This window comes from Mesocricetus auratus, unplaced genomic scaffold (assembly GCF_017639785.1).
Source record: "Mesocricetus auratus isolate SY011 unplaced genomic scaffold, BCM_Maur_2.0 Super-Scaffold_100676, whole genome shotgun sequence".
NCBI classification, from domain to species: Eukaryota; Metazoa; Chordata; class Mammalia; order Rodentia; family Cricetidae; genus Mesocricetus; species Mesocricetus auratus.
Window position 1 is genome coordinate 41,086,639 of NW_024429266.1, and position 17,318 is coordinate 41,103,956.

Here is a 17,318-nt window from a genome sequence, read left to right on the forward strand (position 1 = left end):
TTCATGAAATCATAATATTTTTGCCTTTTGATTTCTGAAGGTAAATAACCTATTTCCTCATTTCTGAAATGCTCTGGTTAAAGGTTTATTGATTTTATGCTATTCTATTTTATTTATTTACTTTTGTTTTTGAGACAGGGCCTTACTGTGTAGTTCTAGCTGGCCTGGAACTCACTATATGGACCAGATTTGCCTTGAACTCACAGATATCTCCTTGTCTCAGCTCTTGCGTGTTGAGATTAAAGACATGCAACACCACACCTGGCCTGGTCTTTTCAAAGAATGAATATTTGGTGTCATTGCTTTCCCTGTATTCATTCTGTATTTTCAATTTTATTGACTTATGCTCTAATTTTGCTATTTTCTGCTTATTTTGTATTTTAACTTGTTATTTTTTGCGTTTCTTAAGATAAGGCTTAGTTTATTCATTTTGGATTTTTTCTTTTTTTTTTTTCTAGTCAAGGAATAGGATTTTATACATTTTTCTCTAAGCACTGGTTTCATTGCATTCCCCAAATTTTCTTAAGTTGTATTCTCATTTTCCTCTAATTCCAGATTATGACTTTCTCTTATTATTTCTTTGACTTAACTACTTGTGCACTCACAAAATTGTTAAAATGGACATTTCTCTTCTGCCTGTCAGTTCCCAAATAACCACTCAGAGGCTTATATTAATTACAAATTCTTAGCCAATAGCTCAGGCTTGCAATTAACTAGCTTTTACATTTAAATTGACCCATTTCTATTAATCCGTGTATACTAAGTGGCTCGTGGATTTACCTGTCTCTTAGCATCTTGCTTCCCTGGTGGCCGGCCCGTGTCTCTCTCAACTCTACCTGTGTTTATCCCAGTTCTCAGTTTGATTGCCCTGCCTAATTTTATCCTGCCTTGTTATAGACCAAACAGCTTTTTTTAAATTAACCAATGAGAATAATACATATTCACAGCACACAGCAAAATTGACGATCTCTGTGTATTTGGGGGACTATAAACCTTTCTGTGTTTATTTTATTTAGTTTCATGTGTTATGAAGACATTGTTTTGTTTCTATATTTTAAATAAGTTAAGGTGTGCTTATTGTTCACTACATGGTTTATTTTGGTAAATGTGCCATGTGAGATTGAGAAGAATATAGGTCCTGATGGTAGGTAACGTCATTTGTAGGTGTTTATTATATGAAGTTAATTGACTGAGCTCTAAGGTAACTGTGTGTTTACCACTTTTGTGTTTACTGCATCTGTCTATTACTGGTAGAGGGCTGTTAAAAATCTCCAGCTGCACTGACAGATATTTCTAGTTCTTCTTGCTGTCACATGCTACATTTTGCCTCATGTATTCATGTAATATTATTTGACACACATGTATTAAGGATTATTATATCATCTTGACATTCTCAAAAGATCTCCAGTAGCATAAAAGAAATCTTCCGAATTGGCCTAGTGCATAAAGTTCTTGCTGTGCAAACATGCGGGTCTGAGTTTAGATCCTAGCATTCATACTAACTGGGCACTGCAATGGCCCACATTTGTAACTCTGGTACGGGGGGTGGGAGGCAGAGGATGAGTGGTGGATACTCGTGGATCCTGAGGGCACACCAACCATCCTTTCTAGCCAAAACGGACAGTTCCAGGTCCACAGGGGAAAACACCATGTATTGGCCTTTGTCTTCTACTGTACAGGTCTTGGTAAATGCATTCTTGTATTGACATGTGTGAGCACACACACAAATTTAAATGTGGATTCCAGATATGAGAGACATGTGGTACTTGTCTTCCTCAGTCTGGGTTATTTCATATAACGTAATTATTTTCAGTATCACCTGTTTTCCAGCAAAGGTCATTATTCATTTGTATGCCCAAATAAAACTTTTTTACATATGTGTAACACATTTTATTTACTCGTTCATTCCCTCATGTGGAGAGGATGAAGAACTCATGAGGGAGGAGGAAGGGGGGGCAATAGTATGTATGTGACATGAGAACAGACGGGAGGCTGTTGGTACAGAAAGGAAAGGGGCCAGGCTGAGGGTCATGGAGCAGGGGGAGGGCTGTGGGAGAGGGAAATATACTAATAGAGTATACTGACGTGTGTATAAGAATGCCATGATGAAAACATTACTTTGTTATTAGACTAATTAAGTGATTTAATCCCTTGCACTGCCTAAAATGAGATGGTAGAGGTACCCAGGCCTGTAGTCATAGCTACTCCAGACCTAGAGGCTGGAGGACCAGGACTCAAGTTCATGATGAGCCCGAGATGACTAGAGACCCACCTGGGCCACATGAGACCCTGTTAATCCATATGAGTCTGTTCTGTTTACATTTTATGCCTTTTGCCTTGAAATTATCACTTCTTCATAGTATTGACATTATCTCAGCTTTGTAAATATTAGTTTTTAAAAAAGATTTGTTTTATGTGTTCAAGTGATTTGCCTGCATGTATGTATGTGCAGAACATACATACATGTTGTCCACAGAGATGAAGACACCAGACTCCCCCTGCCTCCAAGTTCTGGAGTTACATTGTACAGTTAATAAGCTGCCATATGGTTCTTAAGAAGTGCAACAGACACCCCTGAGTGCCCAGGCATCCCTCCAGCCCACAGCTGCTTTTTAAGCACTAGACTTTTTATCTTGCCTGACAGGTGTATCAGCATTAACTGAAGTGGACTCCCGTAAAGCTTGAAAAAAGCAAGGAAAAAAAATCTGCAAGCTTTAAATATTTTGCTGTTTTTTTTTCAGTTGCTCTTAAAACTGTAAATTCCTACTTCCCTGTTTGTTCTTCGCTCTCTGGTTTCCATTTAGGTGAGGTGTGTAATAACCCTCCTCCCTGTTAATTTTATTATGTGTGTGCAGACTTTCAGGATATCAGAAACAGAACACTGTCAGGCATAGTTTTAAACAAAAGCATTGGAGTCAATAGAAGTAGTTCATATATAGCTGCTTTGGGTCAAAGGCATTTTGACAACTGCCTCAGGAATGTTATGTAGAAAAAGACATTCGGTTGATTTTGAGCAGCTGTAAGAGGCAAACAAGCCTGAGTGATGTAAGCTTCTTGCTCTGGGAACACCTCTATAAGTCACACTTCCTAGTCAGAGTACAAAGCTCAATTGTGTGCTAGATGCCTGCAGTCCTGATTTACATTTCCCTGTCAAGTAGCAGATAGTCTCATTCTCAAGTACTGACAGCATAAGGCAGGAGCTACACTTCTCGATGATTCTGTGGTGGGAGAGAAGAGAGTTGAGAGAGGACCAGCTCTAGTGCCACAAGATGTTTCTGGTATGTGTGTACTGAGCATGTTTCTAATCTGTCTCAGAGAAACAATGAGATGCTATTGAGAATGCTTATTTTACATTTCTTATCATTTTATTTCTAGGTGGAACACCAGTATTCCCATAAATTCACAGTAGTGGTTCTAAGTGCCACCAAAGTAACCAAGGGGACATTTGGTGATATGCGTGAGTACTTGATTTCTCGTGATGTTGGTGATGGGATCATGGCTCAGGAGGTGGGGGGCTTCCTGTTCAGTTGTTTGATTCCTTGACAAGCCAGGTGTGTCCCCTCCTTAACTGTGAATGATAGCAGTTTGAACCATTCTAGTGCTGTTTGTCATGTGTCAAAATAGCCACTGACTTTTGCTTTAGTCAAGAGTGACTGCAGTCAGTCAAGATGACAATCTTGTGACATGGCTCTGTGGAATCCAAAGTTCTTTTTCATCGTATTTGGGAAGAGTGCTGATTCAGGATGTCAAACAGACCGCCTCTGTGAGGTATTGTGCTTATAGGATTAAAAAGTGCAGTGAGTGGAATTCTTCTGCCTCTGAGTGTGTTTATTATGTATGGGATAGCTATAGAAACTGGTGCAGGACAGCAGCCCGAGGATCATGTTGCATTAACTTGTTGGCTGTCTCCTTTTCTATGCTCAACATTACTTTTCCTTATTCCTCCAAGAAGTTCAAAGCTCACAGGTGTGGAGAGCAAAGAAACATGTATAAAACGATAGCGGATTTCTAAGTGTTTGGGTGTTGCCATAGTCTGGGAACGCTCAGAAGTACTGGAGAGAGAACAAAACTCTAATTTAAAACGGCAGGATACACAGACAGCATCCTCTGCTTGTTAGAGAAGCACATCTCCCGTGTTGTTTTGCCTCTGCTCTCACACCACTCTCTGCAGAAGATTTTCTGGTACCAGGTGTGTGGGGATTTTCGCCACCAGCAAGTAAGCAATTGATTCTGAAGCAGAAATCAGCAGTGTGTCCTCCAACTCAATTCAGCGGGATATGGTTGGCCTGGAGCTAGTTTTAGATTACACAGGTTGAGAGCTGAGTTTCCAAGACTTCTCTCCTCTCCCCACTTGCAAGCAAGTTGGGTGCTCCAGCTTTTTAACCCTGGCTCTCACTAACGTGTTGATGACTAGTGCTCCCTTAGTTCACTCCCAGCATTCAGTTCATTTGCCCACATAGTGGCTCATAGAGGTCAAGAAATACTTAGTGTTATTACTTTATTATGGAGACATTTGTAAGGCCTTTAAATGAGGGATACAACCAGGCATGCTGGTGTGTGCCTTTAATCCTAGCACTAGGGAGGCAGAGGCAGGAGGATCTCTGAGTTCAAAGCCAGACTATTCTACATTGTGAGTTCCAGGACATCCAGGGATATGTACAGAAACTGTCTCAGAGAGAGAGAGAGAGAGAGAGAGAGAGAGAGAGAGAGAGAGAGAGAGAGAGAGAGAGAGAGAGAGAGAGAGAGAGAGAGAGAGAGAGAGATCCAGGTACATGGAAGAGGGGGGAGAGGACCTCATCCTCTGGGAACCTCTAGTTTAGCAGTCAGCAATCTGATGGCATTTCCAGTCCTGTCCTTTGAGATTTTGTAGGGACTCCATCATGTCTCCTGCCGATAGAACTAGAACACCTGAAAGTCCTGCCTGAACTTCATTGTCCCTCCAGGGTGTGAGGCATGTCTCTTTTGCAATCATCTGTGTCTTGTGATCTTACTAGACTGGCTGGCCAAAAAATTTCTTGAAGGCCAAAGGGAAGAGTAAAGTTTCTGAGACCTGCCTCAAGGGTAGGAAATTCTAGTTTCTATGGCTTGTCTTGGAGAAGGGGGTCATGATCCAGGAACCATGGAGAAGAACCATTTGTGCTTGATCATAGCACATCTGTAGAGTGACACTGCATGATGGTGAGAGTGAGGGGGAATCTCCGGCAGAAGGAGTCTTAGGTGGAGACTGGCTAGAATAGGTCCAAAACTAGGAAATAAAGGTATGAACTAGATGGGCTTGCAAGGCTAGGACAGCAAACTCTAGGAATACAGGCCCTGGGAGGGAGGTTATTGTCTACATAACAGGGAGAACTGGATGGTGGTGAAGTAGCCAGTCACTGGATTGAGTTCTTACTCAAAATGTTCTGGCAACAATAGAGTAGATGTTTAAAGCTAATCGAACAGTTTAGAGGAGTATGAGGAAATGCTTTTGTTTTTATTTTTAAAGAATAAGAAAGACCTGAGATTGCTTGACATATTGATGGTAAAGCCAAGGGAGAGGGGAATGTTAAATACTGAGAAAGGATGCAAGGTCTGAGCCCACGCCACTAGTGACTGCAGAAGGACCAGGAGATTGGTGGATGTTAGGATTAAGGAGAATGAGGCTTGCACTGATGACATTAGTGGAGCTGAGCATAGCAATGGAAATTTCTTTAGAACTAGTCAGAATCACTGGTTTAGATGATTGATTGCTATGCTTTTGTCTGCTCTGCCTAATGTCTCTTGTCAATGTTGTCCTTTTATTCTCATTTTGCTTTCTGTAATTCTTTGCCCTTTTCTCATTTTAAACCACAATTTTCAGTGAAAAAGAAAAAGAATATATAGCAGGTACACTACAGTGTTAACACTTAACTGTCTGATATCAACAGTCATAAGTTGGAGAGACTCTTGGCCGACCCAGAACCCTTAGTCAAAATGGCCTGGGAGTGGAACAAGTCAACTGTTAGATGAAAAGATCCTTCTTCCTTCTATTAAACACTGTGCCAATAACCTGCCAACCATTCAAACAATCGACCTGATTTGACTCTTACAAACATAGCCATTCTCTCTTAGACAAAGCAGCAGCAGTCTTCTGTATCAGTGCTGATTCTGTTGTGTAGAAAATGGGTGTGGCTATGCTTAGGATGCAGCTCAGACTCACTGTGTATTTGTGTATATCACAATACATCTGTGTGAACTCTGATAGTCCAGACTAATAGTACAGACTCCTCTGATAGTATAGAGTCTGCCAGTCTCACCTGGTATAGACTGAATTCCTTTGGAACCTGAGATGATTATCTACTGTGTTTACTCCAGGAACTAGACTAGTGAGAGTAATGCTTCGTTGGTTTCTGTGCCCACAGTGGATGTGTCACAGGTTAGGCCACTGGACTCCAGATGTGCCCCTTTTAAAGTGAAGGGCCCATAAGAGCAATGGCCATTGGATATAAGTGAAAGGCCAGAGTCAAGGCTCAATGATCAAGTGTTTTTTTTCAGTGTTCCAAGACCTGGAAGACCCAGAGAACAGAAGTCCCTCTAGTCCATTTGTTTTATTTTCTGTATCTGAATGTTCTGCCTATGAGTGTGTGTGTGTGTGTGTGTGTGTGTGTGTGTGTGTGTGTAAGTCAGAAGAGGGGTCTAGTCCCCTGGAACGTTGCAGATGGTTGTGAGTCACCAGGTGGGTGCTGGGAACCCAGCTTACAAGAGTAGCAAGAGCTCATAATTGCTGAGACTCTTTCAGGCCCCACCCTCTTTCTGTGTTAATTTAACAGGTAAATTTCCATAAAAGTCCGCATGTTGGTGAAGAAGAATGGTGGCTAGAATTTTTACTATATGAGTATTTTTGGGGGGTGCGGTGTCATTGCCAGCTTTTAGAATCAGTTAATAGGTATACACAGAAGAGGGAATAGAGGGACCTAAAAACAAACAAACAAACAAACAAACAAACAAGCAAGCAAACTTCATGGCAAATTTGCCCAAAAAGGGAAGACTGTAGAGAGGGCCAAGGTCTTACTTTGGGAAGCTATAGGAGGCTACAGTGAGGAAAGGTGTAGGTTGCTCATCTCAGGTAATGAAGTTGAATTATCTAGATTACCAAGTAAGTCAAATTTGTCATGTTTGCTTGCAACAATGCCTGTGAAACAGACAAATATGGGAAACTATAAAAGTATTTGAAAACCCTAAAGCTATTATAAACATCTAAGACCCAGAAAGTAAGGACAGCAGAACCCTACACCCCATTCTGTTTTCTAGGGTCTATATTTTAAGATGAATTTCCATAAGCGTGAAGAAGAGGGAGAGAACACTGGTGTGCTGTTTTTGTATGGTGGTCTTTCTTAAGATGACCACAGCTCTTTATGTATGCTAATATACTTTGTTTTAGATAATACTAAGTCCATACTTATCTTTATTTTATCTACTGATGAATTATACCATTGGTTTTCTTTCATCTTTTGTTCTTTTTAAGACATGATTTCTCTGTGTAGCTGTCACTGTCCTGAAACTCACTCTGTAGAGCAGACTGGCCTTACCATCATGGAGATTCACCTGCCTCTGTCTTGGTGCTGGGATTACAGGTATATGTCAGCACATCCTACTACAAACGGACATTTTAATCATAACCCCTCCTCCTTTGGGGCCTTTTGCCTCTGGGTCAGCCAAGAACAAGACAGTTGTCAGTCTCTTCTAGGCATGGCTGCTGAGGTTAGAAGAACTGAATGTTGATGCTACTGTTTATTGTCTGTACCTCACATCCCAGTGCCAACCACATTGTGTGTTACTGCGGTCAAGGTTGGTAGAAGAGCAGTTTGAAGTTCAAATTTGCACCTGGCTAAAGATCATTGCCTCATTCCGATTTCTAAAGTGAGTAGTTTTTGCTTTAAACTGATGTACTCTTACTTTTGAGGTCACGGTCAGTTATTTTAGATGTGACATGTAACAGGCAGAATTCTTGCACAGGTTAGGAGCTAAGTGATGGTGGGTGTGATACCCAGTTCGGTTTTGTTCCTTTACTCTGCTAACAGAGGGTGTGCATATGAGTGATGGCCACAGTGATGGCTGCATTTCAGCCAGCAAGAGTTTTCCCTCTGTCTACATGACCCTGACGGTGAACTAATTTTGTAACCAAACAACTAGCTTATGGGCAACTGTTGGATTTGCTGCACTGAGTCTTGCTTCTTAGTTTTAAGAAGTGCCAGGGAATACTGTTGTAAGTCATGTGATAATGGAGTCTTCAAGTTTTTTTTCTAGGTAAAGCCAGACTCCATTCTCTGAGAAGTGATCAGGCATTGAGTATATTGGAATTTGTTCAAGGGATCTTATTTCAATATGTAAATATTATGGGTATTTATGGAGGATACCTTTCTGTTTGTTTTTGAGGCAGTCTTACTATGCAGCCCTGGCTGGCCTTGTACTCATCACAGAAATATTCCTGCCTCAGCCTGTTGAGTGCTGGGATTCTAGGTATGTTATACCACACCCAACTCTGAAGGCTTTTCTCGGCCTCTTTATTAGACATTGAGCATGTTCCTCTGCAGGTTTTATCCCATAAGCATTAGAGCTTCTAGATATACTCACAGGATGGTAGGTAGACCATTTCCTTCATTGTTCAGTAGCTGACAGAGCTTTATGAGAACATTTAACAGAACAAAACACTTTAAAAGAGAGATGAACTCACAGTTATTAAGCCAATTTTATAAGATTATGTTATATAATACCTTAAGGGACTCTTTGATGATGTTAATAACCTCAAACTTTTATTACTTTTCTATAGTGTCTTTACAAATGGGAAAACACTATTTTCTTTCCAATGAGGATATAGCAACATTGAGTTCCTAATTTTTAAGTAGCTATTCTATTTGCAGATTTGGGGTTGAACCAATCTCCCTAAAGGCATGTTTATGGGGTTTTACTATACATGTGATCATCAGCGAATCTTATTAAGAATGCAGATCCTGACTCAGTAGTTTCATCAGGCAGACGGAGTTTTAGCATCTAAGTGATGTGGGCATCGAAAAATCCCTTGAGCTCTTTCAGGAAGCAGGGTCTGAGGGGTGCTTCTGTTTATCTTTCCTCATCCTGAGGCATACAGCTTCTATATTCTAGAGTGGAGCAATGGTCTAAGTGCTTCCGGTTCATACTGGTTTTCCTTTTAAAAATAAATACCATAAAGACCTTACTACCTTTATGTTATTTTCCAATTCATAAAGAGACTGCCTAATTATGTGACTCAGAACATTTTCACCAAGAAGACTGACAGAAACAAACACAAAGGCTTTAATCCCTTGTCACAGTTACATCCTTCAATTCTGAAGTTTGTTATACTGGAATCACGATTAAACCACACTACTATCAGTGAAATGAAGTGTTTCCTTTATTGTTCCAAAGATCTCAGTACTTACTCAGAGTCAAGAGATCACACTTTTGTCAGGTCCTAATACACATGAATATTCACAAAAACCACCCCACCTGCCGTATGCGAAAGATTCCTAGTGTTGAATGCTCACTCATCTTAATTTGTGATTACATTATATTTTCCAGGTACTTTCTCTGCTTTCAGCTGCTACAACATTATAAAAATTATTTTGTTTACTTGGGCAAGTCATTGTGGTTGAGACAAGGCAATAAGAGTATGTTGACCATGTCACGATTAGAGAAATCTTTGCTATCATTGTTTTTATGTATTGTTAGAACATATAAAAAGTGCAAAGTCAAGTTCACTGTCAGAATGCAAATGTTCTTAAAGATTTATTTATTTGTATCTATGAATGTGAGTGAGTGAGTGAGTATGTGTGCTTGTGCACTTGTGGAGGCTAGAAGAAGGTATCAGGTGCCCTCCTCTGTTCACTCCACCTCTTACATCAGGGGCTCTCCTAGAATCCGATAGCTTCAATTTTCTTGGTTAAGCTGAAAGCCAGTAAGACCTAGTGATCCTTCCTGTCTCTGCCCCTCTTGATGCCAGGGTTAGAGATGTTTGCAGGATGCCTGGTTTGTTACATGGTGCTGGTCTACACTCAGTCCTCTGGATTTTTCAGCGTATGAAAGAGCTGAGTCATCTTTTTAGTGGAAGAGTTTTTACGCACTTTAGACAACATGCCTTCTCATGGAAATTCATGGCATCCTATATTTGCACTAGCTTATAGCCTTAGGAAGAGAGATGCTGCAACTGCACTTGAAGGGAGCTATGCATTTAAGGAGGAATCAGTAACAAATGTGACTTGTTAATTAATGCATAGCAAACAAATATGACATTTCAGAAATGACTATCAAAATTCCTTTAAAAATTGGCTTTGGCTACATGGCCATGTATGAAGTAACATGGTAAACATAAAATATTTTCAAATACTCAGTTATTTTTGAATCATACTGTGTTGTATATTTTACAATCCAACAAACAGTCATTCTTAACACATTACTGTGTAGTGGTGTGGCTATTTATGTTCATACCCAGGGAAACAAAACACTTAACATGTCTCTAAATCATGTCAGATTTGACTCTGAGCCTGTTCTGGTCAATTTGATAAATATGTTTCTTTTTTTTTTTTTTTTTTTGGTTTTTCGAGACAGGGTTTCTTCGTATTGTTTTGGAGACTGTCCTGGAACTCGCTCGGTAGACCAGGCTGGCCTCGAACTCACAGAGATCCGCCTGCCTCTGCCTCCCAAGTGCTGGGGTTAAAGGCATGCGCCACCAACGCCCGGCTCTGGTCAATTTGAAACAATCTGGCGTCATCTGAGAACTGGTGGGCAGATGATTCTGGGTTATATAACAAAGCTGACTGAGCAAGGCATTGTGATCAAGCCAGCAAGCAGCATTTTGTTATAGCCTCTGCTTCTGTTCCCACCTCTAGATTCCTGCCATGACTTCCCTTTGAGATGGACTATAGTATAAAATGAAATAAACCCTTTCTTCCTCAAGTTGGTTTTGGTCTTGGTGTTTTATCATAGCAATAAAAAGAAAACTTAAGACCAAGCTCTAGCTCACCAGAGGTGAGAGGAGTGTGGTTGATCTGCCTTTTTCTAAGACACTGCAAGAATTCTAGGTATTTAGAATTACCTGTACCATGAGAGGAAGGCCTGCTTTTTGACAAGATACAGAATGCCCCCGAGGGAAGACTCCTCTGTAGTCTACACAGCAGTGGAGGAAACTTTTGACCTTTCAAGGGTAATGGTGCTGAGTCCAGATCCATGGCAATCCAGCATTCACCAGGCCTCACACAGTGGCTGAGAAGCATAGGTTTCTAACACTTTAGAATGTAAGGAAATCTACACTCATGTGAATTTCAGCAAAGATTGACATCTTTTTTACAGCTCCCCCTTTTACAAAAGAAACCCTCCTCTCTCTCTCTCTCTCTCTCTCTCTCTCTCTCTCTCTCTCTCTCTCTCTCTCTCTCTCTCTCTCTCTCTCTCTCTGTGTGTGTGTGTGTGTGTTCATGTTCATGTTTGTTGATGTGTTGTCTGTATGCCAAAGCACATGTGTGGAGTCATGGGTGACCATAAATGTCAGTTTTTCCCTCCCACCTTGTTTGATAGTCTTTTGTTCATTGCTTCAGACCCAGGCTAGGCAACCTTCTCTCTGTTTACCTACTAGGCCATCTCCCCACCTGCCTTTTCCAGTTCTGTCTCTAAAGCAACAACCTAAATCCCACTTGTAAAATTCCCCAGTTTAAGCCTCTTCAAAAGACCCTCATTCCTAATAATTCCCTGTGAAAAGGAGCTTAGACTTCTGTTTTCCCTTTGGTAATACTGGCATGGGAGAAGAGGTATCAGGTCTGTGCGGACAGATGCATTTTCTATTTAATATTTTGAGCAACATCAGATAAATTCCCATTAAAAAATGTGATCTCATGGCCTGTATGCATTTTGAGTTCCACATTGATCAGCGGTTCTGGAAAAGAGGCAGTTATACTGATGAACAAGCATGGAAGTCATAGGTGGGCTGTCACTAGCCCCACATCTCTGGACAACTTATGTGTCCTCTCTACACCTTGCTGTAGTTGGACTTTCCTTTGGGTTTCCAGCTTGCTTATAATGTCATGGAGACTTACTATTATGGGAGCTTGACCTTAAGCTGAGGCTTTTCCGCTACTAGCTCTTATACCTTATATTAACCTGCTTTTATTCATTTATGTTCTGCCATATGGATTTTATGTCTCTCCCATTCTGTATGTGTGAATTGTTCCAAGTATCGATGGCATCTCTGTATGTCTAGAACCATCTCCTCTTCCTTTCTCCCCTCAGAAATCTGCCTATCCTCTCCTGCCTAGCTATTGGCTGTTCATCTCTTTACTAAACCAATCGGAAGGCACCTTGGCAAAGACACATCTTCACAGTGTGAAACAAGTATCCCATAAAACTTTGCTCTCTTCACTGTGGAGATGTGAGCATTTGAGTTAGTATATGCTAGGTATTCATCTCTGTGTGCTTGATACACACTGCCTGATATTGTAGAACCATTTCCTGCATCAACATAAAAAGACAGAAATGCTCTCAAACACCATCAGAACAAAAGAACCTGTTTTGAACAGTGGCATTCTGGGTTTCTACCACTTTTCTTTTTGGAGATAAATTTGTGTTCTTAATTTCTCTGTTGAGGAATCTTTGGGTTCTTCTTCCTCAACTTGAGAGAAAGAAATAGAAGAGCATTTTCCTTGATTAGCTTCTTCCACAAACATGCATTCTGCCTCCATGACAGGCTTCTTCACACTGAAACCTCCTGCTGGGACTCTAGCTCACTTGGACTTTGGCTTACTTGCTTTTTTTTTTTAATTAGTGCACAGCCCTGAGTCTGGTCCACAACTAAGATATTAAGGAATACTGGGAAAAAAATCAAATCGATGAGCTGTTCTTCCTGAATAATTCTCCCCTTACTGCCTCAATGAGGAGAGAATTGGAAAAACAGTTTTACATTTCTTCCCACCCACACTCACAGATTATAAATGTCTCTGTTATGTCTGTCCACAACTTACTAGAATTTTCCTGAGGTGCATTATACAGAAATCTTTATTAACAATTTTGTACATTTATTACGGTATTTCAAATCTTATTCTCTGTAACTGGTATTGCTATTTCCCACTTGTGGCTCCAAAGTATGTATTTGGTAATTTGTTTCTCTAGGGTCAGCCTTTAGGTTATGGCTGATTATGAGTTTTAAGTTTACTAATGTCTTTGGAATGTTTTTGAGTCCACCCAAAAGTTTAAAGGGCTCTAAATCTAATGAAATTATTTCCCAGTGGTCATTTCATAGAAGATAATTTCAAGATGAGTCAAGTGTCCCATAACATGTTTATCTCATATGTCTTCACTCTGTGTGACAATGAGGAGAATGTGCTAGGAGTGGAGAAGTACCAAGTGCAAAATAGGAATGTTTCTCTCATCCATTTAGAATGTCACATCCTATGAAGGCTGTCAAATGGCTTTCTTCCATACTTTAATTTTAAGAATTTTTTTGTTTGTGTGAATGTAGGTATTACAAGTTCAGTTAACAATACCATTATGCATTTCAACATCATGGGCTGGGTAGAATTTCACCTAGTTTATGAAATTTTGCTCGTTTATTCAGTAGAATGAATTGAGGTGTATTACAACAGTATAGGTGTATGTAGGTGGCAGCAAAAAGTTTATTAACGGTCCTAGTGGGGACACACTGCATATGTGCTGATTTGCAAGTTCCAGCTACTGTCTGTTTGCTAATCATCCTTGTAACGCACATCTTCATCTTCATGTTCCTGATTTTACTTTGATATATACATTTATGTCTGTCAAATAGGAACAAAGCTTATTTTTCAAATCTTTCCAGTTGTGTTATGCTCAGTCTTCTTTGCATGTGCTAAGTGCATTGTTTTTGCTGGAGAAACTTACTCTGCCTCTCTTTTTGGAAATATAAATATAAAAGAATTAAATTAAAAACAAGTTTAAATGTTTCTTAAGTTTCCAAAGAAAAATACTTTCTCATTTTTTTTTGTTTGTTGTTTTTCAAGACGGGGTTTCTCTGTAACTTTGGAGGCTGTCCTGGAACTCATTCTGTAGACCAGGCTGGCATTAAACTCACAGAGATCCAACTACCTCTGCCTCCTAAGAGCTTGGATTAAAGATATGTGCCACCATGCCCATTTGAAAGTACTTTCTCAAAGTTTCTGTGTCAAATAAAATGACCTTGCTGCTGTAAAATTTTGAACATTTGTATGAAAAAGTCTATCATATTATTTTACTAGACCTTAATGTTTCAAAACTATTTTTTTAGTTATGTAGGGACTGGAATGACTAATTAAATGTAACTGTGATGTAGCTGGAATATCACTGAACATTACATCTTCATCCTTAGAAGTATTCTTCTGTTTTACACATCCTCTAATATATCAAAATACTTTAAAGTTTTTTCTTTGTTTGTTTTTGTTTTCTGGTCCAGCTGGTCTTGAACTCTATGTGGCTGAGGATAATCTTGAACATTGAACATCTTGCCATTCTGTTTCTACCTCTAAAGTGTTAGGATTATGGGCAGCTACCATTGCATCTGGCTTCAGTGAAATAAATTCCAGATAAAATTCAGATGCAAAGTGTAATAGCAGCAATGGAATTTTGACTTGAGAAAAGAAGTATTAAGGATGCATAACCCAAGCTTATTCCAGCAATTTTCTTCCATTTATGTCCTCAGCAGTAAATGCCAAGTGTCTCCCTGTAGCAGTGCTTGCCTGGTACATTGGAAAAAATAAGAAAAACACCCTGTCTGAGGCAGGTAACTGCCCTGAATTGGGTTTTACACTGAGGAGGAAACTTGCAGAGAGGCTGGAGCCAGGACTTTTGTATGTTGCTCAGGTTCAAGTGTCCCCTCCTTGTCGCTCACATCAATGAGTGATAGTGACATCTTCCTCCCAGGTTCCTTATGAAGATGATAGGAAATGATAATGGGCACAACACCAAAGGGGCCGAGCAAAGTTCTCAGGATTTAACACTTCCTTTGTTCATTTTTGTTACCCTGTGAAACACGATGGGCTTTATTGTTGCTGTTTGTTTTGCTCTTTTGAGATGTGGTCTCATGTAGTCAAGACTGGGTCAATACAATGGGGAGTATTGAAGTTTAAGTGGGGATTGAACTCAGGTCTTTGGGCATTCCGGGCAAACACTACCGACAGAGCAGTACCTTCTGTCTTTTTTTTTAATTTTTAATTATAGAAATGAATCATTTCTTATAAGCTGATAGTCCAGCTACTGTGTTTGGGGTCAGAACTCAGGCCTGTCTACTCTTCTTTGGGTTCTTTTGACAGGTTTGCCCTGGAGTGGTTTCTGCCTATCTGGGAACATGGGGGTAGGCTTGTGCAGCTCCAGAGAAGGTCTCAGAGTAAGTTCCAGGGAGGCTGCTTGAGATAGGAGGATAATGTCAGTGGGCACTTGACTGTGGAATGGATGTAGGAGCATTGTATTTAGGAAAAAGGGTTCCGGAAAAGCTTTAAAAATGAAATTGACCTAATATGTCTAAATGATTTTATTTAGGGACATTAGCTTATTTTGTGATTTTTTTTTTGCTAGCACATAAATGTCATGTGGAAGGGATTGCTTTATTCCAATGCATTGGTTCTAAATAAAAAAATGAGGTTTCCCTCTCAAGGGTCATCACATCACGTTTAAAACACTTTAGTTGAAATTTAAGATTCTATTTCTGGTGATTCTTCGTAGCATCCAGAGGAAGATGCAGGGCATTCTCTGCCTTGTTTCTTTGAGGCAATGACCTTGCAGCTTGTGATTTTAGGTCAGGCTGGCAGCCTGTAACCTCTGGAGGCCCCACTCCTTCATCCACACTCTGTCTCTGTCTTGCTTAGTACTAGGATGCAGGAATGCAAGGGAACACATCAGGCTTAAATGTCAATTCTGGGATTCAGAGTCCTTTCTCATGCCTGGGTAGCCAGTATTATTAACCACTGAGCTATCTCTCCAGCCAAGTTAAAGCCTGTTTCTGAATGATCTTGTTTGACTAAGTAAATGTTTGTAAGTCTAACTACTTTTTTCTTTGTAATGGGAGTAGTTGTGTATAATTAGCAACTTGAAATGTTACTGTTTTTCTTGTATGCAGATTGTCTTAGTTAGGGTTTCTGTTGCTATGAAGAGACATCATGACCACAGCAACTTTTATAAAGGAAAACATTTAACTGGGTCTTGCTTCAAGTGTAGAGGTTTAGTCTATTGTCTTCATGGCAGGAAACATGGCAGCATGCAGGCAGACATGGTGCTGGAGAAGGAGCTGAGAGTTCTATGCCTTGATCTTCAGGCCACAGAAGGAGGCTATGTGCCACACTGGAGCATAGCTTGAGCATAGGAGACCTCAAAACCCATGTCCACAGTGACACACTTCTTCCGACAAGGTCACACATACTCCAATAAGGCCACACCTACTCCAAGAACACCACACCTCCTAATAGTGCCACTCCCTATGAGCCAAGCATTCAAGCATATGTGTATATAGGGATGATTCCTATCAACTCAGCGCACAGATGTATGTATACTAAACCTGTTGGGAACATGGATTTTAGTTTCTGGCTACTTCTAATAGGAAAGTAGAACAGTCAATTCCTTGAGAGTCTACAGAGAATACCCCATTCCCAATAGTCTGGACTGTACCATCTTTGGACTCCTATCTTGAACATCCTTAGAACAACATCAGTGACTCTGGTAACTTTTAACTTTCAACATGGAGAGAATCAATTATGTTTTCAAGTTGAGATACGGTCCTGCTTTATTAGAACAAAGATTCCTGCCCTCAATATGCATGGGTAGATTGCTTGAAATGCGGGCATTCTCAGATTGTGCTTTGGTTCTAATGTTAGTTTGCAAAAGGAGCCTTGCAGCCTGTGCTACAGGAGGAGTTGCTGACCCCAAGAGAACCTGGGGCTGTTGTGGGACCTTTCTGGCTTGTTCTTTTGTCCCACCATGTTGAGGCCTGGTTTTGCAAAAAGTAAAGGTTGTAACGTGCATTCTTCCCTCCAGCCGCTTAGGTCCTGCTGCTGTCTCAGTCCCCAAATAGCACAAAGGACGCTACATTAATTAGCCTGTTGGCCGTTTGCTATGATTTCTTATTGTATAGCTTTGACTTAATTGTTAACCCATAATTGCTAATCTGAGTATTTCTCTTACCAGAGAAAAGGGTCCGGACCTCTTACTCCTCTGGTGTCTTACATTGCTTCCCTATTGGCCAACAATGCACATATACAGAAGGACTTATCCCATCATCAGGTTAAAAACTATGCTTCAGAAATACAAGTGTGCTGGTGTTATGGAGAGTACCTTTACATTAGCCACCACTGCAGGATAATGTT

The 17,318-nt window shown here is 40.3% G+C and overlaps 1 protein-coding gene across 2 annotated transcripts in view; it reads left to right on the forward strand.

Moving 5' to 3' along the window:
- Pla2g4a (phospholipase A2 group IVA) overlaps positions 1-17,318 on the forward strand; it is a 145,923-nt gene that overhangs the window by 41,076 nt on the left and 87,529 nt on the right. For both annotated transcript variants that reach the window (XM_005073467.4, XM_021229195.2), the window contains exon 3: positions 3,376-3,457. In XM_005073467.4, the coding sequence (XP_005073524.1) occupies positions 3,376-3,457 (82 nt within the window). The remainder of the gene's footprint in view (positions 1-3,375; positions 3,458-17,318) is intronic.